Source organism: Heliangelus exortis, chromosome 1 (assembly GCF_036169615.1).
Source record: "Heliangelus exortis chromosome 1, bHelExo1.hap1, whole genome shotgun sequence".
Lineage (NCBI taxonomy): Eukaryota > Metazoa > Chordata > Aves > Apodiformes > Trochilidae > Heliangelus > Heliangelus exortis.
Genome location: NC_092422.1, coordinates 103,833,172 through 103,860,107, shown reverse-complemented (window position 1 = coordinate 103,860,107; position 26,936 = coordinate 103,833,172). Strand labels below are relative to the sequence as shown.

General features: G+C 42.2%; 1 protein-coding gene across 1 annotated transcript in view; it reads right to left on the bottom strand.

Moving 5' to 3' along the window:
- Nucleotides 1–9,624: 9,624 nt before the first annotated feature.
- The window catches only part of HTR1F (5-hydroxytryptamine receptor 1F), a 110,036-nt gene continuing 92,724 nt past the window's right edge, over nucleotides 9,625–26,936 (bottom strand). The window contains exon 3 of the mRNA XM_071756122.1: nucleotides 9,625–11,067. Within this exon, the coding sequence (XP_071612223.1) occupies nucleotides 9,929–11,029 (1,101 nt within the window). The 5' untranslated portion in view covers nucleotides 11,030–11,067 and the 3' untranslated portion in view covers nucleotides 9,625–9,928. The remainder of the gene's footprint in view (nucleotides 11,068–26,936) is intronic.

Below are 26,936 nucleotides of genomic sequence, written 5' to 3'. Positions count from 1 at the left end.
GTTTTCAAACTGTTTCTGCGCATCATTTTTAAGGACAGCCATTCCTGACCTTTGCTTGGGAGGTCTCACAAACATTGCTGAACTCTCCAGACTTGTCAGCTTCAATTGAAATTCCCTAGAGTCTCATACAGTTAACAAAAAATGTTAGAGACATAAGCTACCTCAATCTTAAAGCAGCAATGAGGGGGAGCAAGTGTCATGTTGCCTTTTCTGTCCTAAGAAGCCTCCCTTGCTTCTGACAGCTGTGTTTCCTGGGAGGTAAATTTCTCCCTCCTACCCAGTCTCCAAACTGCTGCGTGTTCTGTGGCTCATCTCGGTTTTATCTTCCAGGAAATGTTCCATTCTGCTGCTGTGCATGGCAATCGACCTTCAACTGAAATTTTTCTTTATGCACGGGTGTGTCAATAATGTGTCCCTAGCTTCAGTAAGTCTCCAAATTACCAGACATCCCCTGATGAAGGGGAGTGCAGGCAGACCCATGGGGCCTGAGAACCTTGCTGGGAAGCAGAGGGATCCCACACTGATGGCTGCCCGACTCTTCCAGCCCTTTGTGCCAGGTGCTAACCCCCACCCCAAGGTGCGCTCACATCCCCGGGGAATGCCTGCAGAGCTGTGCTCGCTGATGCCCAGCTGGGAGGGGGGTTTTTCAGCCAGGCGGGCCCAGGCTGCCGCAGAAGCTGACCCTGCAGGCAGGCCAGTGACGGGGTGGGAGGAAAGCTGCGGAACAGAGGCAAGGGCAGCAGCCCAGCTTGCGAGAGGGGACTGCCGGTGTGGTAACGAGGCTTCTGGTGCGAAGAGCGGAGGCAGGGGAGGACTCTGTCCCGCCGGGGTACGGCGGGGCCGACGCTTTGAGTAATCCGCGGGGCCGGCGGAGGCAGGAAGCGAGCGGAGAGACCGCGCTGCGGGGCCGCTAGGGGGAACCGCCCGCCCGGGAAACGGTCGCTTCGCAGCCGCCGCTCTTATCCGCCTGCTGGCTTCACCCCCCTCGCCACGGCTTCCTCCCCCTAGACCACGGCTTCCCCAGGTGTGCCCCGCGGCCCGGGGTGTGGGGCTGGGGTTCTTGGTGAGCGGGCGTGACCCAAACGCAGACACTGAGGCAGGTCTCCTGCGGCACGAACGGCCTGGGATGGCCAGGACGATTTAAAAACTCCCTCTTGTAACTCCTGTGTGTTTCCAGACTCTCGGGTCTGCACACCGCCTGATTTCTGGCCCTTAGATCGACGGGGTTTTATTTTCAAAGCCCTTCTCATACACGTAACCGCGCCTGAACTCCGCAGCGGCTCGGACCCTGTCACAGCCAAGGTGCTTTCTGGAGCAGAGGGGTGAGCTGCCACCCTGCTTCTCTTTTTTTTTTTTTTTTTTTTTTATTTATTTTTATTTTATTTTATTTTATTTTTTTTCTGTCCTAGGTTTTGCCCCCCCCTCCGTGCCTCCCCGGGCCTGCAGGATGGTGGCTGGGGGGAGAACACGGCTTTTTGGTCTCTAGTGCCCGAATCCAAGAGAGCAAGGTCTGACCCACGCAAAGTTGCCCCTTGGCAGCTTCCCTCCCAGCAGAGGCCAAACCCAGTCCTGGGTGAAGTCCTGCTCTGCTGCTCTGGCTTCTCTCCTTCTCTCTGGCACTTCATTCTTCTGTGCTGTGTTTCCTTGTCTGCACATTTCTCTTTGGTTTTCCTTGCGTGGCTAAGAAGGAAAGAAGGTGGAACAGGTTAGCATTTCATGGCCTTCCTCATTCCCCTGAAGGGTCTGTAGATGAGCTCTTTTCCCAGTAGCACAAAATAAGTCTTTTTCTGAAATAGTTCTTACCCTTCATTCACAGTGTGAGTTTTGTGGCAGGTAAGAATAATCAAAGCATGGAGTGGAGTGAATAGAAGGGGTGGTCCAGAGAAATGTTTCTTGATTTATTTTTTTGTTGAATCTAGACTATTTTTTCTGTCTTGTTCACAGGCTGGGAGCTTGGAAGGTGTTTCAGTTGCTTTTTATTATTCTTATCCAGTCAAAGAAAAAAGAGAAGTGGTGTAGTGAATTGGTTATGAAGTGCTTTAACTCCATGTTCAGTGAGCTGGAGACACAGTCTGAGGCCTGGCTGGCAGGGGCTGGGGAAGATTGGCATACACCAGGGTATTTAACAAGGAGAGGTAGGAAACATGGTAGTAGTTTGACTTTATGTAACTTGTATTTGTGGAATATAAAGCAAGCTGAGCATGTATCTCTGGGCATGTCAAAAGCAAAGGGACTAAGTCTTGGTTTAACATTCTTCCTGGGCTCATGATGGCTTTGAGAAGGTGGCATTGAAAAGTAGGTAAGAATTTAAAAGGTGTGCTTTCGTACTACTCAATTTTTTTGTCTGCATTTTGTAGTCTTTAAAGTCTTAGTACCTGCAATTTCCCGGTGTTACCTGCTATGAGTGCCTGGTGCTGACTGGTATTGTCACACAGTCTTTGAAAAGGATCCAGTGCACTCAGATACAGTGCTGTACTGACCCTATGTGGGATGGAGATGACAAAAAATCCTACTCTCCCTCTGTGCTCAGTTCCTGGGAGATGCCAGGCATCTTCAAGGTGAACTGGCACTTCTGTTAGTTGGATCTGAGCTCTGATGTGTTCAAGTACGTTTATTTCAGGGCTGCTTGGATCCATAATGAGAAAACAGCTCAGTCTTTGTCTCTGTCCTCCTCCTCCTTCCCCTCTCATGCAGTTCAACAAGGGAATGCTTAACATCCTGCACCTGGGGAGGAACCCCATGAACTCGAATATGCTGCAGGCTGACAAGCTGGAAAGCAGCTTGGTAAAAGGGGACCTGGGACATCTTGGTGTACACAAAGCTGAGCCAGCAATGTGCACTTTTGGCAAAGAAGGCCAGTGGTGTCCTGGGCTGCATTAGGAGGAGTGTTGCCAAGAGGTCAAGGGAGGTGATCCTTCCCCTCTGCTCAGCACTGTAGAGGCCACACCTGGAGCACTCAGTACAGTTCTAGGCTCTTCAGTACAGGAGAGACATGGACATACTTGGCAAATGGTCACTAAGATGATGGAGAGCCAGGAGCATCTCTCCTATGAGGAAAGGTTGAGAGAGCTGGGACTATTCAGGTTGGAGAAGGGAAGGCTCAGGGAAAACTTACCAATATATATACACTGAAAGGAAGGTGCACAGAAGATGGATCCAGGCTCTTTTCAGTGGGGCCTAGTAATAGGACAAGAGAAAATGGGTCTGAAACAGGAGAATCCATCTGAATGAGGAACACTTTCTTACTGTGAGGGTGACTTGAGTATTGACACAGGTTGCTCAGAGAAACACCGGAGTCTCCATCCTTGAAGCTGTTAAAAAGCTGTCTGGACATTTTCCTGGGGAACTGGCTTTGGGTGCCCCTGCTTGAGCAGGGGGGTTGGATAAGATGAGCTCCAGAGGTCCTTTCCACCCTGAACCATTATGTGATTCTGTGATTTTTGCGCTAGCTTCGAAAACACCCGTTGTTCCCTTCTCTTCTTTTGTTTGCTGAATGGCACCCCAGGACCTCACCCACATTGAGGTGCTGGGTGCCTGCTTCCCTCCACTTCTGGTTTTCTACCTGTAAAAGGGAAGTAAGACCTCTTACCTACCTCAGTTAATTAATATTTCTTCCACAGTTCAATATGGGAGAAATACTTGTGAACATGCAAAGGACCATCAATTAATGAGGTTACAAACAATCCAGTGGCAATATAAATTATATTTATATGTGTGAAAAGTAAGCTTATGCTTAGCTGTTATAGATACATCTTGCTTAGAAAGCTCTTTTGGATTCAAAATAACCACAGTTCACTTGCTGTCAAAGTAGGTGTGGAAGAAAAATCCACGACCTAAACCCATGAATATTTAGAACCTTAAATTCCAATATTTTTGCATTTACCCAAGCTGAATGATGACCTCAAGCTTCAGAGCTGAACTTTATGATGTCAGGGCATGCAGACTCTGTACTGCCCAGCAAAGCTGATGAAGTAGTTCCACACTGTCTTGCTAAACATGCCAGAAGGGCTGAAAGAGCCCACCCCAGTTAGGATGGACAGTAAGCTGCAGGAACTGATGTTAAGGGACTGTTGATATCTGGATGAACTCCCCTTGCCAAGGAAGATGTGCCAGCTGCTGGACTGCTCAGTGTTTTGTTACTAGCTAGTACTGACTAAGCTTGCTGCTGGTGGCATTATCGTTGAAGAGATCTCTTTTTGCACCTGGCTGGGGAAGAGTGATGGTGTGTATTGAGCCCACCCATTTACGAGTCTGTTCAGGCTACCTCGGGGCTACCTCTGAAATAATAGATGGGTGTGAAAGATTTTTGTTCTGGATGAAGACACAGCTCTGCTCCTAGTGGTTAATGTTATGTATTTGTGGAGCAACCATCTTATGGTGACTGCCGGAGTTGAAATAAGTGGTGTGCAAACTGGCTGATTTCTTATTTCATGGCTGTGGACTATTTTGTGCAGCTTTGTACTGTGAAATATGGGAAAACAGGCTTAGCCAAAAGTGAGTTGCTTAGCAGACGCTTGCTGTCATACAAATTAGCCACAGCTTCTGCATCTTGGAGTGCTGCCAGCAGAGAGAGAGCTATTGCATTAAATGTCTACTTCCAATCATGATCTAAACTGGAAGCAAGAAGATTAATCGCTTTTCTAGCATTATCTTAGCAGTTAGTGCTTTCTGTGGTGTTAGACATGTTTTTCATCTTTAAACCCAGACTGCAAAATACTGCTCTAAATTTGATATCAATTAGTGTATGGGAAGAACAGGAAAACCTTTAATGTGGTGACAGAAAGTATCATACATGTATAGAAACTATTTTGCTTTAGAGTGGAAAGGGAAACTTATTTTCTTAGTGTTGGCCATCTAGTATGGAACAATGAATACCTTGAAAATTACACGGTAAATAAACATGTGCTTTAAAGAGAAGATACAATTAATTCAAGCTACTACTTGATAAAAAGTAACAAAATTCAATAAAAATTTTCTTTGACTTTAGCCTGCCTGAAACAAGATTTTTAATGTGTAATTGTACCACTGTAGTTTGACTAATGAAACACAGTACTTTTTCCTTTCCTGAAAAATATTTCCTTCTGAAATTTTCTTGAGTTGCAAGGTTCTTTCTTAAGATGTAACTCACTTGAACATGAAGCAGACATCTGGAATTTAGGAAACTCATACTTTGGTTAAAGTTCCTGAGGCTATAAGGCTGCTTTCAGTCACTGCTATCTGTTATGAGTGAGGGATTTGATACCAAAAGGCTGTTTTGAATTCAGTTGGTAACCTTGACAATTCATGGCAGTGCTGCTGTCTTATGTTTGTTCTGTCTCTGTAATCTTGCTTCTTAGCCAAGCTCAGTATCATCAAGACTTTAATTTCTTGAGTTACTAAGTGATGACCAGGAGCACTAGAACAAAGAAATGCTTATGTTTCTTCTACAGATTTAGCCTTCCTGGTTGAGGAAGAAATAAGGAATTTGACCGAGGGTCTCCAGAAAACAAATGAAAAATCCTGAAAAAAATAACCTATTTAATTAATTTGGAGATTTCACAGGGGAGGAGACATCAGTACCTCGCTGGTAATTTTTAGCAGTTCTGCTGTTGGTAGTACTGTAACCTGTAGTGCAGCAGCAGGTTTTTGGAGAAGGAATAGGAGAGCCACCAGCAGGTGCTATTTACTGTTCACTTGGGTGTTGGACAGCTTGTGAGTGCCTGCTCTGACCAGTAGATGACTATTGACCCAGTAGTTCTGTCAGAGAAGAGCTGCTCATGCACTGTTGTAGCTCTGTTTTCTAGATGAAACACTGTTAGGTTTATGTTTAGTCCTTACAGGGTGCTACAAGAGTTTCCTCTTGCATTTCTTACAGCATTCACTTGTTGGTGTGCAGAATTCAAGAGCCCTTTCTTCCAATGGCTAGGGTGATAATTTTCTATTTTCCTTCTGCAAGGGAATCTGAAATGCAAGGCCAAATAGTAATGTGCAGTTGCCTAGAAATAACGTGCTGAGTTTGTAACTACTGGAGAAAATAATTTGGCACATAGTTATTTCTGTGTACCTCTCTAGCACTAAGAACAATTAGACACCAGCTGAAGACAGTGACTGCCAAAAGCACATTTGGATGGGGTGGGTGTTTCTGGGTGGTACAGTCATGTGTTAACAAGTGTGACTGCATCACTAAAAAGTATATTTGTATCCCCAAGCCCTTTGTAGAGATATGCTATCCATTCAGAGGAAAGGACACCAATAAAGCATCTGGCAGGGAGGAAAGGCAAGTAAATGAGTACATGATAATCAGGTGTATTTAACTGCTTGCTGGTAGCAAAAGCCATCCACCTGTACTGATGGTAGCATTCACAGCTGCCTCAGGAATCATTCTCTGAGAAATCTGAAGTGGAAGAATATCAGCTGCTCCTAAATCTGGTTCTCTGAGCGTTAGAGGAAATCTAAACTGGTTGGTGGATGGGGGGCAGCAAACAGCAACTGGGAGGGCAGCTGCAGCAGGGATAGGGATCCAGGAAGCTTTGTGCAAACCCTAGGGGAGATGTAAATCCTTTCCCTGCAATACAGACACAGAGTCTTCTAGAAGTAGGAAACCAGCCATAATCTTTTTCTGTTTGCTGAGACTGAACTCTCACAGGACACAGAACTACTTGCAAAAAATCTTATCACTGGTGCATAAAATCTTTCTGTCTTGCTTCCTGAATCCAGAGCTAAGCTTCAGTGGATGCCAGTGTACTTCATGGGGAGAGGAAAGGAGAATCACACAGAAACCTTTACCTTTATGCATTTTGAAAGAGGGACTAATTTTTTTTCTTATTCATGCAAGGATAAATGCTAGAGATTAAATGATACTGTGTGGGGTTGTGTGGTAAAGTGTTTGGCACAATGGATTCTGTTAGAGAATGAGTGATGAGCTGTAGTCAGACACCAAGAAATGATGGTCCACAAGCTGCAAGTGCTTTTAATAGGGTAACTACCCACATGTTTGCTTAGATTTCTTGTAGCTGCATCTTCCACCACTGGGTGTTGAAGGATGAGCAGATACAGCTCATATAAAATGATACAAAAGAAACCAGCCTGCACCTTGAGAAATGTTTAGCAGCTTAATTAGATTCAGAGTATAATGCTGTTGGCAGTGCATAAATGACAGATATTTTCTGTTTATCTACATATCGTTCCATTTTTTGAGCTTTATCCATTATTATTTAAATACGAGTAATTTAAGTATCTTTTCCCCTCAAAAGCAAGGAAATTTTTTTTTCCACTTTGATTTCACAAGGTACTGTCAAACTTACATGTAAGAGGCTAAAAACCATACTTTATGCTCTAGAAGTCATAAAGAGAGAAGCAGGGAAGTCCTTCCTCTAGATATTCAGCGTTACGACTCAGCATTCAGGAAATGTAGGAAACCAAAGTCTCCAATCTTAAGTGTTTCAGTGGTTTTTTTTCTTTGCTGCTAATCCTTTTAGAAAGCTGAATTCCATGGCTCTTTCCACTGACAGTGGAGTGCAGCTGATGTTTAAAGCAGTTTTTTTTCTTTCAGCATAATGCAGCCATTGCTGAGGTCACGGGCTGCAGATGCTGTACTCTAACTGCAGTGGTAGTAAAGTGAGCTAGCTTGCATTGAACATGAGCTAAATTCCATTCTGTCACATCTTAGTATCTTCAAAATTTGGCTGTGCAAGAGCTACACGGCATGACAAGTGAGATTTGTGCTAGATTGCTGGCTGGGTTAAAATCAACAGTAAAGCAGATGCACCATTTCTACAACTTCTGAATAGCATCTCTTTTGGTCTTCGATGTGAAAGCAGAATACAGTAAGTTAAAAGTGACAGGAACAAATTAGTTCTATACCTCAGGTTTCAAACCTTGTAATCTTGCAAGAAATACCTCTGACAGTATTTGTATCAGCTGGTAGCTGGTGGGCAGAATACAAAAATTATTAAGCTCTAGAGTTTGTAATAAAGGGAAGGGAGAGAAAGTACAATGATGGCTTCTTTCTGGGTTTTCTTGTCTAATGGAAACTGCTGAAAGTCTCTTGGAAGAGCAATGGCAAAGACCAGTGGTGCCTTTCTCAAGAATGTGCATAGTGATTTTATGTCTCAGCTTTTTGGTGATGTCTCTAAGCTACTGGCCCATGTGCCAAGTCAGAGTACCTTTGCGGGAGTCTGCTGCTGCTGACAGTGGGGTTTGTAGGTCATGTAAGGGACATCAAGGCCCTGTTCTTGCTAGACAGCACTGAATGGCTGCCAGTGAATTCAAAGGCAGGGTCTTAGTGACACAGCCTGAATCTGTCCTGAAAAGTGCAAAATGCATCTCTGAGTTCTGGTGCCTCTTTTAAGTGACTCATCTGCACTGAGGGGTAAATGTCTGTTGCTCTGTTAGTATCCTTAGCACTTGGCAAGCTTGCACTACTAATTTTGAGCAAGGGCTGTTCTTGCACTCATAAGCACTGTGGCTTGACATCTAGAGCATGTAAATCAAGATTGGCCAAGGTGCCATCTTTGAGGCCTCAGGAGGCAACCCACAAAGGGATTTGTTTATTGTGGTTATCTTTAACTGAACCAGCTGGCCAGGGCAAGGTCCTTTTAGCTCTGCTGTGATTGGAGATGTGGATTAGATACTGTAGGGTAAAGAGGGGTGATAGAGGTGCCAACCAGTCAGCATATCACAGGATCCCACAGGATGTTTAGGTATGCACTGCACAGGGGTCAGTCCCCCTGCCCTTACTGGAGAAGCTGCTTCACAGCCTTTTCCAGAGACCCATGCTGCCAGCACTGTGGTCATTTTATGCTTTCTCACCTGCTTGGAAAGAGGGTGCACAGCTCTAGTGCCTGAAGCAGTTGAGGAAAGACTCGGGGGACATTGGGCTTCTTGTGGGTGGAGGGCTGAACGCTCTGAGCCAGAGGCGTCAGCCTGAATTCTTCATTAGGTGTCCTTCAGCCACCTTCACCAAGACACCCACCATAGGCAGTGCTCTGGGGGTCCTGGCATAAACTGTGTTTGGCTGGCTGTGTTTGGGTGGCCCAGTGTGTGAGGTAGGGATGAGGACATGAAGTAAGGGGTGTCCTGTGCTTCTCTCCCTTCTAATAAGCTCCATAAGGAAGACCAGCTGCTCTTTATGAGCTCCCCCTCCCTAGTCCTTGCTGAAGCAGTGTTTCAGAGCACCAAGCACTAGCTGTACCCAGCTAGCCAGGGATGCCCCAACTGCTTCACTGTTTCTCCTGGGGCTATGCCCATGTCTGTAGGGGGTGTTCAGTGGCAGGGGCTCACAGTGCTACCTGGCTACCCATGAGAACACTTTGCCTACTGCTGGGGTGCTGCGATGGCATAACACGGGGATGTTCTTCATCTGCAGGAGAAGGCAGAGTTGCAAGCTTCACTCAGCTGATCAACATAGGATGATGCTTGACACATTTAAAGCTACTACCCTTTGGTAGAAATGGCTTCAGTCTATGTTGCAGACCTTTGCCAAGCCAATAAAATTATATCTTAATTCCAAAATGTATTTTTTTCTCTCTCTCTCTTTTTTTTTTTTTTTTTTTTTTTTTTTTTTTTTTTTTTGAGGTTTAAAACCTGTGTGTGGTTTTACTTAAAATTTCATTGATGACCAAGGTTACTTTTTTTTTTACATTTTGTTTCTTTGTGTACTTCTTTCATGTTCATGGTAATACCTAATGCTTTAAGCTAGGCAGCTCTGCAAATCCCAGCTGGATTGAAACTAAAAATCTGCTATCTCTTTTCCCCAAGCAAAATGGATCCCAGATGATCCAGGTCTTTAAAACTTGTGCAGTTTATGTTCCCACTACTATCCATACAAAAAAGTCAATGTAAATGCAGAGTCTTAGTGCTTTTCCTTACATACAACTCTCATCTCAATTATACAAATTTATACACATTAAAAAAAACAATGAGTATGCTTTTATATGAACAAAAGCTCTTAAAGATATTGCCTACACCGCACAAGCTTCTGGAAGGCTTTCTTGAAGTCTTCATTAAAGATTGTGTAGATTAGAGGGTTAATAAGGGAATTTATATATCCCAGCCATGCTAGAAAATTAGACATGTCTTCTGAAATGTGGCATCTTTCACAGGTATTAACAACAACTTCTTTTACAAAAAAAGGCAGCCAGCAGATCACAAATGCCCCCAGGATCAGACCCAGTGTAGTTGCTGCCTTTCGCTCTCTTGTACTAGAGATTCTCTGTTTTTTCCAGGACTTCTCGTGCTTTGACTCAGACCTGGGGCTTCGTAGGGTGACATTGATTTTATCGCAGTCCACCAGGGGATCTGATGTCTTCTCCGCTGTGCTGGGCATTGAGGATGATTTGGTGCTTCTTTCACCTGTGTCCAAAAGGCCTTGTCCATTTACCTCCTCCCTTACTATCCGGCTGACGCTTCTTCTATGAAATGTCTTTGCTGCTTTGTATATCTTGTAATAAAGGATCAGAATCAGGGCCAGTGGGATATAAAAGGCGCCAAATGTACAGTAAATGGTGAAAACAATGTGGTCGTGTTTGATGATGCATTCATCATCCCTGCTGGCTGTCTGGTGCCTCCAGAACAAAGGTGGCATGGAGATAAAAATGGATATGATCCATACCACAGCAATCATGATGCCAGCATGCTTAGGTGTCCTTTTCCGTGCATATTCCACAGCATCTGTGATTGCTCTGTACCGGTCTAAAGCAATGGCAGAGAGATGCAGGATGGAACACGTGCAGCACATAATGTCCACGCTCAGCCAAATGTCACACACTACTTGCCCCATGATCCAGGTCTCCTTTACAATGTAGACAATGCTGAAGGGCATCACTAGGACTGCTACAAGGAAATCTGTCACTGCGAGAGAGCAGATTAGATAGTTGGCAGGGTGGTGAAGCTTTCTTGTTACAATTATTGCAGTCATCACGAGAGAATTGATGGCCGTTGTCATTAGTGCAAGTACAGAGAGGGTAATGGAAATGAGAATCTTGGATGTCACCCATTTGAATAGTTCCTCTGATGTACTGTTTTGTTCAGTTGAGTTTATTAAATCCATGTTCCCTTTTAAAGATGATCTTTACCAGTAGCAGTTACCTGTTGGAAAAGCAAAAACATTCAGAAAATGCATCCTTAGTCTCCAGGAAGTCTTGATTCTTGCCATCTTGAAAGACTATTGCCCCCAAATTTACTAGAGACTCAGACTTACTGTTAGAAATTATTCTGGCTCCAGACAGATTATCCTGGCTAGTATTGTGTGGGATGCTCTGCCACCAGAATAGTGGCCCTCATGTTTGCATCGCAGGGGAGAGGATTGTGCCATGGTGCCTGAGATGGTGCTGCCCTGCAGGGTGCAGCATCGGTACAGTCCCTGGGGTGCAGAGCCAGCCCTCCTGCTAAATGCTTGCTCTGAATGGAGTGTAGTGGGGTCTGGAAACTGGTTCAACATGGACATACTCATCCTAAAGTACAAATACTGCTTTTAGGCTAGCACTGTCTATTCCACTAAGCAATGTAATGATTGTTGGAAACCTTATCCACAGAAAGTGTAATACTTCTTTTCTCTGTATAAACTCCTTTTCCCCCATCAGTATGTGAGTTCTTCCTTGCGTACATGAAAGCATGGGCTTTCTAAACTGGGACATGGTTTTCAAGAAAAACCAGAAATGTGAAACACTGAAGTACAAACAAGAAGAAACGATTTTGTGTTGAAAGTTTCTTTTTAGAGCTTCCTTTTATGCAGCTCTGAAACATTAAGCAGCTGAATGTATTGTAGAGCTCCAAGTGGTTGATTTATTGTCTAACTGAAACATTATATGTCATTAGAGTCTTGAGAATACCATTACTATTCCTGAAGTTTTACTATTCTGTGGTTGCTGCCAAAGAAAACCGCCCAAAACTTGGATGCTAGTTACTCTGCTAATGAATCTACAGAAACAGTGTAACTCCTCTTATGGTTCTGACAGGAAGCAAAAAGTAGGGAAATGCTAATGAAATAAATTATTGGTTGTGTTCAGAGGATGTGCACCTTACTTTCTTATCAAGAATGGTTTCAGAGCACTGAAATATGAGTTTCCAGCTATTTAGACTAATGTTAAGAGGATCAGATTTCATCCTCTTGAAAGGTTTGACATTCAGTTTCTTGTGTATCCAACCCCAGATGCAGAGGGTTTTTTCCTGATAATTTTTTGAATGTAATGAGGGACTTGTACTTGTGTTGCATCAGATAACACATATGTAAAATAAGTAAAGAATCTTTCTTAGGAAAAATGGGTCTCATTAACATAAGTAAAGCCTTTTGGTATTATGCTGGAGTGGTTTAAAAAGAATGTTATATACCATATATAACCTTGGACACAGCTCATCAATTTGTTTTGATATTCTAACTTGGGCAGCGCTTAATATGCCATTGACCTACTCAAGAAGGCTTTTGGCATTGCTTGTCTAACATTTAGTGGTATAGAAAAATGAGGAAAGGAAATGTGTTTTACAAGGAGATATTTATAAATGCTGAGCAGAATCTAGTCCTGTACATGAGCTGATTACAGCTTGTGTGATCTCTCTTTCTCTCTGTGTCCCTCTCTCTGAACTTGAAGTATACTTCACATGCATAAAAATAGATCTTTCATCATGTCAGTGTCACCTTAAAACCTTTTAAATCCACAGTAATTGGTATTTTTTGGTATGGCTTGCTGCCTTCCAGAGAAGGAATAGGCACATACAATATTTTCTGGTGCAAGTTCATCCTCTGCTAAATAAATCTTAATTTTTGAGCTTGCATAACTACATGAGGAAAAAAAGATATATTGGGAAAAACTTAAACTTCTGGTGATACCCAGCAGCTGATCGTATTTTAGAAAGTTACTCATTATGGTTAATTACCTTATAAATTTCTTACTCTTTGGATATTAGTACTTAATTGCAAATTAAGCAAAAAGCAATTTAGAGATAATGAAAGCTGATTAGTAGCTCTTGAAAGATTATTCAGTCGGAGACCATGGAGTAAGGAAAATAGCATGGGTGGGTTCTCAAAACTGGCGTGTAGGTTTCCTTGGGACTGCTCTTTTATACCTTTAGTGCAGGAAACACCCCATCTCAGGTGATACTCTCAGGTGCTGTGGGCATACTGGTGTAACTACACTACACACTATTTCAGCTCAAACTTTGCTGGTAGCCCTGTGTGAGTCTGCCAAGCTCTTGCCTTCCAGAGCAGGCACAGTTCGTCCCTCTGTCCCGTGGGGTGGGCATCTCCTTATGGCCACAGACCTGACAAAAGACTTCAAAAGGAAGCATGGAAGACTTGGAGTCCTGTTCTCAGAGAAGTGAATTTACTTTGGTGAATGAAACCAAAGTTGCAGCCATGCTGAACTGAAAAGAATTCTGTATTCCAACAGTTATAGAATTGGTTCAGTTGTGACATGTAACTACTTTCTTACAGTCCAGATGTTTTTAAAGCTCATTTTGTAGAATTGACAACTCAGTGCCCTTCTTGAGGGGCTGAGCTGAATCTATCAGCTTATCACTAATATTTCTTATTCTGTGGAAGTTGCTCTTGCTGCAGTTAGAAGTGTTGTCTTTTATCATTCTTTTCAATATGCAGCTATTATTGGAAAACTTTTTGAACACTTGAAGCTTCGATTATGTGTATTGTATTACATTTAAATTGGTGAAAATGATGTCTTGTACTGCATGTTCATTATAGATCTTAACACAGTAAATTAATATATAATTGCTGTTAAAATATAAGATATTTCAGTTGACCTGTTAAAATACTATCCTTCGATTGCTGAACAAGTACCCTGTAAACAAAGGGAGCTGCTCTTCACCCAAGATAACGTGTCTATTATCTTTGCTTTGTGAACATTATTTTTGAGGAATTATCCTCTTCTACAGATTCTCTTTCTCTTTCTCTTTCTCTTTCTCTTTCTCTTTCTCTTTCTCTTTCTCTTTCTCTTTCTCTTTCTCTTTCTCTTTCTCTTTCTCTTTCTCTTTCTCTTTCTCTTTCTCTTTCTCTTTCTCTTTCTCTTTCTCCCAGATATTGCATGTTAGATTAGGTGACCAGAATGTAAGTACTTCCTTGTCTGTAAAAGCACATATATCATCCTACAGATCTTGTTTAGAAGGCATGGAGGAAAATGTCTGTGCAGCCTTATCACAAATGTTAATATTAATTTGTCTAGTGACAACTCAAAGAAAAGGGAACATTGTTGGTGCTCTTCAGTTTTGCAGGAGCATGCGTAGATGATTTTTGGTTCTGTTCATTTTATATTGCTTTAAGCGCTGGCAGCAAGAAGGCTTGATGATTAGAGTTTAACTACTGCTTTTGAGTTCAGGTTTTCTGACTGTACTGGGAGGGTATTTGCTTGCTGTTTGCCATGTGGGTTACTTAGCAAAATGTGTCTTTAATTTAAACACTGTAACAGTACTCAGCAAATGAGCAACTGATGGAACAAAGGGTATTTTAGTTGCTACAGACAGCAATAAGAGCCTTTGTGCATTAAGTAAACACAAAGATGGGCCAGTGATAGAGACAGATCCTGCCCATCTCTCTTACTCAAACAGGATTCACTTGGCTTTGGAATGATGATGTGTTTCACCTGCTAGTGAGCAGGTGGCCCTTTGCTTTATTGGCCAAACTGATCTGTAAATCCATTAGAAAGGCCCAGCTTTCTTACTGATCTTACAAATGTCTTTTCTCAGTGAAGGCTCCATGTTTGTTTTCAGCTATCCTGTTTTATCATCTGTTCCTACGTAGGCTAACCAGACACTGAGGTAAGGCTAGAATAGCCATAGAAGAATAAAGTAGTTATATGTACCAGCTTAGCTCAGGAGCTAAAATTGCTTGTGAAACCAGTATTTATGAGCTTGTAAAAATCCTTCCTGATATAAGTGTGTGCCTTTAAATGTCAGCCATGTGATTTATTAATGACCATTAGCTTAGTAATGATCCATTGTATTAAATATGAATAGAGGGAAGTAATTCTCTTTTGGATTAAACAAATCTGTTTGAAGAGGGTGAACTTCCACTGTATCTGAAAGGCGATATATACTTTGTTGAGCCTGAACCCTAGAGTCCCAGCAGGTGAGGAAGAGGAGAGGATCATATTCATTTGGTTCTCAGTGACCTGTCCTTAAATTCTTTCCTCCCAGTCATTCTTTGCAAGGCTCCTAAAGCCATAGTGCATCCCCTGGGAGAACATAGGGGTGACTGGAAGGTTTATAAGAGGAGTTACTTGCCAGCTGAAGGCAGCTGCTGCAAACCTGCTGTTCTCGGAATACAAAGTAGATGCCTGTCAGCAGTTTGAAGGGTGAAGCAGAAATCACAAGGTTGCCAGCTTTCCTTACCCAATCAGCATTTCTGCATGCTTATTCCAACCTTCCCTCCCCCTCCCGCCCCTTCCCTTATGTCTGCTGCTTAACTAGAAGGTTATTTGCAGTTTTTTTATCTGTCAAAAAATGTTAGTATGTGCATGCTGGAGTAATGTTATGGGTGGTAGTCTTCGGTCCACTGAACTGAGCGTACTCTGGACCTAAAATGTATGGATAAGATGGAGGAGTAACTCAAAAGCTGTTTAGGTTTTGCTGCTTGACACATAATTAACTACAGTTATTGATAACTTCTATTTGTAGAGGGTCATAACAGACCTATTTCTAGAAACAAACCACAAATTACTTCAAAATATATCAAGTAAACTAATATAAACTATAGATATTTTGCATCCCAAGTACTCCATTAGGAGAAGCATGGGTAAATAGACAGGGTTTGCAGCATGCCCTGAATATCAGTATAACACATGAAGGAAACAAATCTAGGAGTCCTGGAGAATAAGTGCCTCCCTCTTAGAGATGTACAAATCCTTTTGTTGCTTGAGCACAGGCATTCTGATTTCTTATGGAATGGTAAAGAAAAGTCCATTTCTGTGCTTTGAATGCCAGGCACAGAAGTTGTAGAGCAAACATGCATTTGATGCTTTTCTTAGCCATGTTTCCAGTCTAACTAACTTCCAGTCTAACACAGAGTCGCTGTGTTGGCAAAATGATACACTGCAGTATAGTTTAGCTTCCTTTGTTTTACAGGGCTCTTGTTCAGGCACAACAAAGATGATACCTGCTTTAATTTCCTGGAGAGCTCTTTAAATTCTCTCAACCAACAGAAATAATCCCAAATTGCTAAAATGATGAAGTTCGACAGACTTTGGACTGAAATTTACCACCTCGTATGTCTGCTCATGTTATTGGTCCTGTACCAAAATCAACAAGAGGGAAGTAGTGCCTGCACTGAAGCAGCTGAGATGCAGAGGGATGGCTGGCTCAAACAGCCAAGGAAGGTGAACTTGCTGTCTGCCACTGGATGCTGACAAGAGCACCACCTCCATCAGGACCAGAATGAAGGCAGTCATCTCTGGCAAGAGGGCAGAGTGAAACACTGAAATAGCCCCTGTCGTCATCTCCCTGCTGTAATTAACTCACCTTCATGTTTCCTATTGAGGCTGTATAAATTGCAGTTGTGCTGGCTGTGAATCCTTTGATACATCTCCCTCCAGAAGGCTTTGGTCCCTGCTTTGTTACTTCATGAGCATTACCAAGTGCTTCATGTTTTCCAGTCTGCAAAATAGCAGGCTCTTCAAGCCCCAATGTGACAGCCTCACATAATAGGCATTCCCATGCTCCTGTTGCAGGAGGGCAGCTCCTTGCCTCCTGCCTTTCAAAGGTGTCACTGTGGTTTGGGTTAGCTTGTGATGTACTTCTTTATACCTTTGCTATGTTTTCTACTTGCATCTGTTGGACTGCAGTGTATTCCTGTGCTGCTTGTCAACCTTGCCTGGAGGATAACCCCCTGCTTATTGTCATCATCTCTGTAGCAACTGCTGCATTTGCTGATAGGAAGGAATGGTGTTCAGAAAGTAATTATACATTCCTTGCTGAGTTCTTTCCTAGCATTGAAGTTGAGGGCTTGCTGTGGTTTTGTCATTATTTTTTAAAAAAATTCTATTTTGTTTTTCATTTTGAAAATTAGATACTTTTCTCTGTTTGCTCTTCATTTCATGTCCCACTGCCATCTGTTTTAATTTATCTGGGGGGGTTGTGGAAGAGGAAAGCCAGCTTCTCAATCAGCCCTCTGTGAGTGGGGAAGAGGGAGCAGTGAGAACGCCATGGTCCACAGGATGACAGACTTGCTCACATAAAACAGTAAACATGCCTCCCAAATGCAGCTGCAATTGCTGGGTAACTGGACAGTGAGCCTGTTATTAATTTGATAATTTTGGCTGGAGAAAGAGAAAATATTAGACCCATATTTATAATTCTCCAGAGGAGATGGCAGTGATTTATTTTTTAATTCATTAGATGACAAGATTCAGGTTCCCCTCCTATTTGAGGCTGAATCTCTAGGCCAAAGCTCTCAGAACAGTGGACTGGACAGTGGTCTTGCATGTGGTGTGGAAGAGCCCCAGAGAACAAGGTCCTGGACAGTAGTGCTTGTGGGAGCTGCTTCCTGCTGTCTCTTCTGCTTCTGGTATTCTGAGCTGTGTAAATAAAGATCTGTGAGAAATGAAGTAGTGTCTGGGTACCCAGGCTGCCTCTGTGAGCTCTCCATGGAGGAAAACAGTACCATCATGATGGCAATTATTCTATAGAGACAGAAGTCCCATATAACCATGTGGGCAACATCCTGTCCTTAGATGCACATGACCACTTGGATGGGTGTTTGCCATCTGAACTTGGAGCCTCCATATCAACTTTTGGCTACCCACTTTTAATTTACTTTGATCTAGCAGCCTGAAATATTCAGTTCAACCAAATGTTTTCTGTATTAAAAGATGTTTAAAAAATGTATTGTTTTAGTTCTGTTGAAGAAAAAAGCAAAGGTTTTCTTTGTTACTAATTTTCTTTTGGTCTGGCTGTAAATCAATGTGACTATTCACCCATCTCTATAATTTGTACAATTAGTTTCACACTGTGCAGGAGGGGCTTTATTTCATGATTATCAACTAAATTTGTACAGCAACGTGAAACTGCAGGATGGTTTTTCCTATATTTCAAAATGCTGACTTTCATATAAGGGCTTGAAACCTGTAGGAACTGCAAAGCAGTATAGAAGCACAGAGGCTAAGTAGTTTTACTTCCTTTGAATGGTAATAAAATGCAGTCTTGTTTCTTCCACTTCCCACTCATCCTTATGCCTTCAAGTTATGCAAAAAACTTAACATGTGGTTTTTTTGCCAGCCCTCTGCAAACACATGCGTACACAGTTGTAAGTCACAAATCATTTTTACTGCTACGCCTACCTCTGCAACTCTCTTACAAGGAGGAGTTAAACTGGCAAACACTTTTAAAATTTAATTTTATTTTTATTTTTTTAACTTCCGATACACATTTTGGTGGAATAAGACCTCTGACTTCTAAGATTAATGTGGGCACCTTTTGTCTTAGTTCCTTGGGAGTTTTTTCAAATATATTTTTATTCAAGAAAACTGTGAAAGTTTTTATTCTTTTGGAAAAAAACTACCTGGACAGTTATAAAGCAATCAATATTTTCAAATATCTGTCTGTAATAGATCTCTGTTTCAATCTACAATATAAAAAAACCTCATTTTCGAACTATTGCCTAGGCCAACAGTAGGATATTGAGGGAGAAATGGTCTCAGAAGGGTTTGTTGGAAAAGGAATGAAGGTGATGTGTTAGTGTGCTCCTCCTCTGCAGCAGAGATTTTGCATGACAAAAGAAAAGTAAAAATCTGTCCTTAATCACTTATAATTTTGAGAGACAGCAAAATTCATTACATCTACAATCTCATCTCTGTCTAGTTTTTCGAGACTGATGCTTTTTTCAAGCACCTTATTGCATACTTCCCTATGTCTTTCCCTGTATTTCTTTTCAGCATGTAATTTCTTTATTCTAGCCCTCATCAGGTAATCTCATAGACTGAAGATTTTTCCCTGGATCTTGTTATCTATATGTGATGGAATAGGCCTATCAGATATTAAACTCTGTATTAGGTTAGCACTTAACAACAATTCTCTAATATTTTCTTTATCATGAATGAGACAAATCAAGCTGTTTGCTCTGAATGATGTACACGTAGCCCTGTCCAAGAAGTGTTTTAAGCAAAACAAACCAACTAATCCTTAGATTTGGTAAATTTGGAAGTGGGAGGAAAATTAAGAACATCAACTTTTTAGCAGAAATAGGTTTTGGTTTTTTTGTGTTGGTTTGGTTTTTTTCTGCTTCCTGAGAAAGACACGCAGGAAAGGCTCTATATGCTGCCAGAAAACCAGGCAGACTTTGCTGAAAGTTTCCTCAAAGTGATGCACGTGTGGGAAATTATTTTTGTTGTGGAGAAATATTTGTTTTTTCCTATAGACAATGCTTTTCCGTCAGTGGGTGCCAGGCTGCCTTACCCTGATGACTTCTACCACTGAACAACAGTAGCTCTAGGGAGAGATCCTATGAAGGGTGTGAGGAGAGGAAGAGCAAGCGCAAGCTCCTGCTGTTTGCCTGGGTGGCAAAGGGACCTGGACCCTGCTGTGTGCAGGGCACTGCCACCACTGCATGGATGAGGACATGCCATGGGGGAAAGCACAACAGACCTTCTCCTGTCTGAAATCCTGTCCAACTGTGCACCCCGAGGGAGCAGTGAGTGTGAAGGGTGGCCTTGTAATGCCAAGGGGCTTTCTTGAAACTGCTACACAAAAGCTCAGCATGGAAAAAGTGAACTTGGAGAGTGCAGGCAGAGCTCTGAACAGGCAGGTGTGAGGCTGAAGAAACCTTCTGGAGTCAAGATACTTGCACAGGAAGGTCCTGTGTTGGAGATGTCAGAGAAAATCTCAGACTGGGAACCTGTTACCTTAGAAGCAGTAACTAAACTCTCCTCAGGTCAGGCTTGCTTAGAATCACCGGGGTTGGGTTACTTGCAGTGGACTTGAAAGCACACTGTGATATTGAGTCCAGAGATCCAAGCTACTGGCTTCCTCCATAGGTAAAAAGACTCCTGCTGGCAGAGTTTGCATACTGGAGTGGCAGAGAAGTGTAATTATATAGTTAAGACTGGTGATTCCTGACTGGCACTGCAGTGTTTTTCAAATGTTTCTACTAAGACTGATTTCTTTGCACTATGAATGCTTAAGTTGAAGGCTGGCTTTTCAAAATTCCAGATTCTGTGCCTTCAAACTTCTGTCTCTGCTAAAAAAGGTATAATTTTTACCCTGCATAGAGTGCCACGGGACTGGTAATACACAACACACAACCATTCTTTCATGTGCTTTCCCCTGTTTGGAGGCAGAGCAACAATGAGGGCAGGTAACTGGTTGGTCAGACTCTTCATGGGTACCACAGGCAACTTTTGTCTAGAGAGTGCATTTTTCAAAGGAGGGGGTACTTAGGAAGTCCTCATTTGTTGTTTTTCTATGCTTTTCCAGTTGTGTGGGGTATTTTTTTTTTTTTTTTTTTAAACATTTAAAACCTAGCATTGACACACTGAGTTTAGTTTACTCAATGAATTGGCATAAGTGCTAATGGCAAAACAGCATCTACCAGGATGACAAAAAGCACATCCACATGGTGCAGTGGAAGTTGGCATTTGGGATACCTGAGCTGTCTCTGAGCAAGGTGGCATGCTTACTTGGCTTCGTGTAGGGCTGCTAATGTGGAGACAGAAGGGAGGGGAGCCAGAGCAGCTGCCCACACCAGCAGCTGGTCTAGAAATGACTTCTGTGTGATCAGGACAGGGAACATTTTGGCAGAGAACGACTGTCTCTCTGGTCAGCTGGCATCACAGCTTGCTGTATATTTCCTAGAAACTTTCCTTGGGTATACTTTAAGGGCACTTTACAGAAAGCTCGTAGCAGCAGGACAGTGTTAAAACCTGTCCAGACACAGAAACAAGGATTTAGCTTTGCTAAGAAGCTTCCTGGATCTGCCAGGTCTCCAGTTGCAGATGCTGTGATTACTGAATAAGGTCTTAAACTCTCTATCACTTTGTGAACTAATTTTCATTTCTGATAGGAAAATAACAGACTGTCACACACAACATATTTTCTTTGCATAATTCTGATGTAGCTGTGACACTTAAATACAGCATTGATAGCTGTGAATGGCTTCTTAAATTTTAAGCGGATGATTCAGAATGATGAAAAACAATCTTACTGTTGTCTCAGGAACTCAGTACATACAGCAATTGTCTAACAAGATTACCCAGCTTCAATTGATCCCCAAAACATGTTGTTGATAAAGCACCTAAGGAATCGTAATGCAAGGTGTGAGAAACTACTTTCAAACAAAATGATGAAGGTTTTTACTGTTGATTTTTTTCTTTCCTCTTGAGAATATGTTGATGTTGGCTTTCTAGGACCTTTAAAAGTATAGCTTTGCAATTATGACAACCTTCAGCACTGCTAAGAAGTTCAGGCACTACTTCATACTAAGCATGCTTGCAGACAGCACTTCAGCTCTTTGTTTTCTGAATAAGAATAAAAATACGCAGTTTCAAAAGTGTTGAGCAAAGCTGTATTTTAGACTTAGATTACAATGCTAACGTTATAAGATGCAGTAATCCCAGAAGCTGTTTTCTCCTTAAGTTGTATGCTGAGAAAATTAAATCTACTTTATTGTATTGTAAAAACATTTCTTTGTAATCTTTGTGCATACGTGCAATATATTTCAAAAATATAAATAATAACTCGGATCGTAACACTGCTTTAAAAAAAAAGAAAGGTTTTTGGACAGTACTTGCACATGAAAACATGTAATACTAATTTGCTGGCAAAGAGAAGCATTAAATTGATTGTATCTAATTGCCCAAATCTGCAGGGGGCACATCAGTACTCTGAACTGCTTTTGGAGAGTTCAAAAACCTCCAGTGGAATCTCAGCAATTTCAGGCTGTCTATGGCCCCTGTGGTTTCTGAGAGAGATAAAGATTATAAGATGTGCTTTCACATAATAATGTGGTAAAAAGCAAGAGTAAAGGACAGAGACAAATGGTTGGTGCCCTGATCTTCAGAGAATGGAAGAGGACTGGAAAAATCAAAGGTGAGACATTGCTTCTGTATGATCTGTCTTGCTTCTTATGTATGGGAGCAGAATTGTGCTTAGTGCTGTTGGGAACACTGAATTCCTTTTCCTAGACTGCTTAAATCCCAGCTTTCAGACTGGGAAGTTTGAGGATTTAACTATGGACAGTAGCACGGCAAACTATTTTTCTGCTAGGAGATTGGAAAAGAACAAATTATCAATTTGAAACTCTCTGCTAAAATGCCTTGTTTAATTTTACCCTTTGAAGCTTCTGAAAATGTATGGGAAAAGGCTTTTAACATTTTAACAGCAATATGCTGTTGACAAGTAGTGAGCCATATAATACAGGGTCTTGCATTGTGTGCCCTCATGCAGGCACACATGTATATTGCATCATATTTTTGCCCATCGTTTCTGTGTTTTCTGTTTTAATAAGTCATTATTGAAAACAATGTTTCCTTAGTCTTCCAAATGAGCATTTGCTCACTGAAGCTGAATACATTAAAATATATTAATATTAACCCTGCCAGAAAGGAGCAGTGAACAGATTCGGGCAATTTTCTTCATCTTTATAGGCCCTTGTTTCTTTTCTTAATTTCAATTTTTTCCATTTTTAGCCCACTATGTGATTACATTACAATTTGGGATTCCTTTACCTCTTTGTTTCTTCATTCACAATCTTTATGATGTAACCGGTTCATACCTATTAAACATTCCCCCTCATACTCCCAGGATTTAGAGGCTTTCTTGGAAAGATACAGAGAAGTATAGAATTTTGCATGGCTAGTACAACTATATCACAGCACCTTTGTGATATAATATGTAGTGCAGCAAATTCTAAAAAAGATCATTGGGCTCAATCCAAGGCAGAATGTAAGGACCGTCTGAGTACATAAGTCCTGTGGTATGTGGGCTCTTTCTTCAATGCCTGAGGATTAACATCCTGAAGATTGTTCCATGGTTTCTTTGGAGCCTCCAGTTCAAACCAACCAACCAACCAAAATCCCAGACCATCCACCAAGACCCCAAAATAAAGCAAAAACCTCCAGAAAACAGCAAACCAGGAGGGAGAGTTTGTGAACAGGCAGTGGTATCTGGGGAGCCTCTCCTCTTCCTGTCTGATGTGTCTGGGAGTTACTGTAACTCTTTGTACTCTTTGTTCACTTTTTTTTCTTTTTTTCTTTTTTTTTCTCTTACAACTAGAGTATGCACCCAGCATGGTAGCATATTTGGCCAATCTAAAGGGCACACAAATAAACTTTTGCCTACCTGGTACTGCAGACATGGTGGTTGGAAGCAGGTGGTAGCAGGGAGCGCTTTGGCTGTAGGAATGCTCCATGTGTGTATCCTCATGTTGGGAAGGTCTGTATGTTTCCCTGGCATGGGAAAACTCTACATTTGTGCTCTGGCTGGGTTGTTGTCTTAGTGTGGTCATACTTTGCCTGACCTCATCACACTCCTTGGCTCATGTCACCCTGCTGTGGGCAGCGGGACAAGGGTGGCTGGGGAGGGAGGGCAGCACATTGCCCTGGTGCCTCTCTGCCTGGCCAGGCTATGATGCACCCAGGCACTGTGAGGGATGAGGAGGAACCTGTCCTCCAGCAATGGCATTAGTCCCTGAAGGTTGTATGAATATTTGGGGCTCCAGTAAGACTTTCAGCCACTGAGAGGGTGAGAGAGGTTGACTCTGACAGCAGATGCAAACTCTAATGCCCACTTCTCTGTCCTCTTGGCAAGTTTGCTGATGACACCGAGCTGTGTGGTGTGGTTGACAGAATGGAGGGAAGGGAGACCATCCAGAGGGACCTTGACAGGTTTGAGAGGTGAGCCCATGTTGATCTCATGAAATTCAGCAAGGCTGAAGGCTGAAGGTTCTGCATCTGGGTCAGGGTGATCCCAAGCACAAATAAAGGCTCAGTGAATATTAAATTGAAAAGAGCCCTGAGGGAGAAGGACTTGGGTGTGACGGCTAATAAGCTCAGCATGAATTGGCAATGTGTGCTTGCAGCCCAGAAAACCAGCCATATCGTGGGCAGCATCAAAAGAAGCCTGGCCAACAAGTCAAGAGAGGTAATTTTCCCCTCTCTCTGCTCTCACGAGACCTCACCTGGAGTACTGTGCCCAGTTCTGGAGGCCCCAAAATGGGACATGGAGCTGTTGAAGCAAGTCCAGAGGAGAGCCATGAAGATGATCAGAGGGCTGGAGCATCTCTCCTAAGAAGACAGGCTGAGTGAGAAAGTTGGGGATATTCAGCCTGGAGAAGAGGAGGATTTTGGGAGACTTTAGAGTGTCCTTTCAGTACCTGAAGGGGGCCTAAAGGGAAGCTAGAGAGGTAATTTCTACAAAGGAATGTGGAGAAAGAACAAGGGGTAGTGGTTTTAAACTGGAAGAGGTTAAATTTAAGTTAGACATTAGAAAGATGTTCTTCACTATGAGGGTGGTGAGACACTGGCACAGACTGCCCAGGGAAGTTGTGGATGCCCCATCCCTAGAAGTGTTCAAGGCCAGGTTGGATGGGGCTTTGAGCAACCTGGTCTGGTGGGAGGTGTCCCTGCCCATGCAGGGGGGTTGGGACTAGATGATCTTTAAGGTTCCTACCAACCCAAACCACTCTGTGAGCTGAAGAAATCAAATAGTCTTTACTTGGAACTCTGCCTGTATGTAGGTGTTTAGCTCTGGGTTTGGGGGTAGAAAACTTCCAGCGTCTTAGTTGAAGCTCTCTAGCTCACTGTTTCTTGACCTTTGCTACAACATTTATCCTTTCCAATAATTTGAATGGATTGTTTTAGACCTGGCATGCATTGACAGTATTTTCTTTCTGCAAACTATCCATACCAGTTCCTTTGTTCTTTCTGTTTCTGAATAATGTGGTGGGTTTTTTGTTTGGTTTTTTTCTTTTTTTTTATCTGCTAGGAGCTAATTTAGCCTGTACAGCGAACTTTGTCCCAAAATCTGTTGTGTTGGAAATAACATTGTGTTAACACTGCACCTAAAATATTTTCCTTTGGGTTACTCCAGTATGTTGGCCATAATATTGACAGTCAGTACTCTCAATTCACTAGAAAGTATGCAACACAGCATGGAAGAAAACCTGATAGACAGAACCATTTATTCATAAACTAATCTAAATCCAAATTTTAATTTAAAAATACCTATAACAAACAGCATAGGAGCTTTCAGATGATTATAGATAAAGATGTAGGAGTGAAAAATGTTCCAGTGTACTGAAGTCTTTGCTTACCTATTATTTTCAGCTAGCAGTGGAAAAAATGCTGCAGACCTTTAAATGCCATGAAGGTTTCTCATATTGCAGTTGGAGATGAGATATAGTATGGAAAATAAGTGCAGTACAACACTGAAGAAGGAAGCAAAACAAAATAAAACCAACTCTGAACAAAAAAACCCGAAAACTCAAAAGCCAAACAAATCCAACAAACCACCACAAAAAAACCCAGCCCTAAACCAAAATAAATTTGACCTCTTCTAATAAACATCAAATACAGTACAGGATCATTAGATTAACCTTTTGTAATGATGAAAAGCATTGCTGTAAGATGTGTTTCAGCTGTATTTAATGGGATCAGTAGGTTTGTGCTTCATATTACACTGAAATAGATGAAGATTTTAATTTAGATAAATGGGTACCTGACGTAGTCTTTTTTTTCTTTTTAATATATATCTGCTGCTTTTATGTTCACTTGGAAATTCTGTGGTGACTAAGAGATAATTGCTTTTTCTGTAGTGAGTGGTGTGGAAGTTGGATGACAAGAAGGTCTTTGTGCAGATGGTGCTTTTCCAGCAGTGTCCAGCAAGAATGATGGAGCTGGTGTTTGTGTGTTATGCACAGAACAGCCACCTCTGCCCAATTCAGTGACCTAGGCTGCCTTTTTTTGCTGGTTTACCTCTGCAGAGAATTGTGGCAAGGTGTGCTTCATCATGCTTAAGAAATAGATAAGAAATAAATAAGAAATAGGTAAGAAATAGATAAGGCAGTTTGAATGCTAGAGATATTGATTCAGGTAGAAGTTGATATCTGTGCTGAAATTATTTTGGGGAGCTCCCTGTTGGATGCTGGAGCAGGGCAATATGGATCAAGCAAGTGTGTTGCCACCTTCATACCCCCTTAATTGATTTGTCTCTTTTCTGCACGAGGGCATCTCCTTTCCAATTTGGCACTCACTCAGCATGCCCTGGATCCCACACACCCTGGAGTGCCCAGTGGCTGGTGCCAAGCAGGGTGCTGGGGTCCCTTCTGTTCCTTTGTGACTACAAAATGGGTGAATGAATGAAATGCCTCAGTATGTAAAATGGACATCACCATACTTGGACTTCATAAATATATTGAAAACTGTCAGCTCTGAGGATAGCTTTGAAATCCAAGGTCTGAAGTAAGGATTAAAATGAACTTAGGCTAGAAAGTATCTGGTTCAAATCATCTGTTGCAGCTTTCAGTTGTTCTTCCTTTGGTCTGACTGTGGCCTAATTTAGTCAGGGCCATTTAATTTCATTAAAGATTGCTCAGATACCATAGTGTGGAGTGTCACTAATGGCGTTGCAGAGCAGCTCTTAAAGAATGATACTTCATATTTACAGATGTTAGCATGGTCAAATGCTTGCACATTGCTTGAGGTAAAAGAAAAGTGATGATTATTACAAGTTAGGCTCTCTGAAACAGACCTGCAGTGAATGTCAGGGGTTTTAGGAGGCTATTTGCAGTGTTGCATTCAGAGAACCAGAAGGTCTTTCTGTTCTTCTCTTATCCCCTCCTGGTGGCATAACAAAAAAGGTTTTTCTTCAACAGACGTATCGGGTTTTTTGAGCACAAGATTTTTATTTTGAGGTCCTTTTAAACCAGAATTTTCCTTCCAGCTAGAAGGGAAAAAAGCATTCTAGCTGGGGCTCCTTGCCTTGTGCCACTGACAGTATCAGATCTGTTTTCCTCTGGCTGGCTGAAC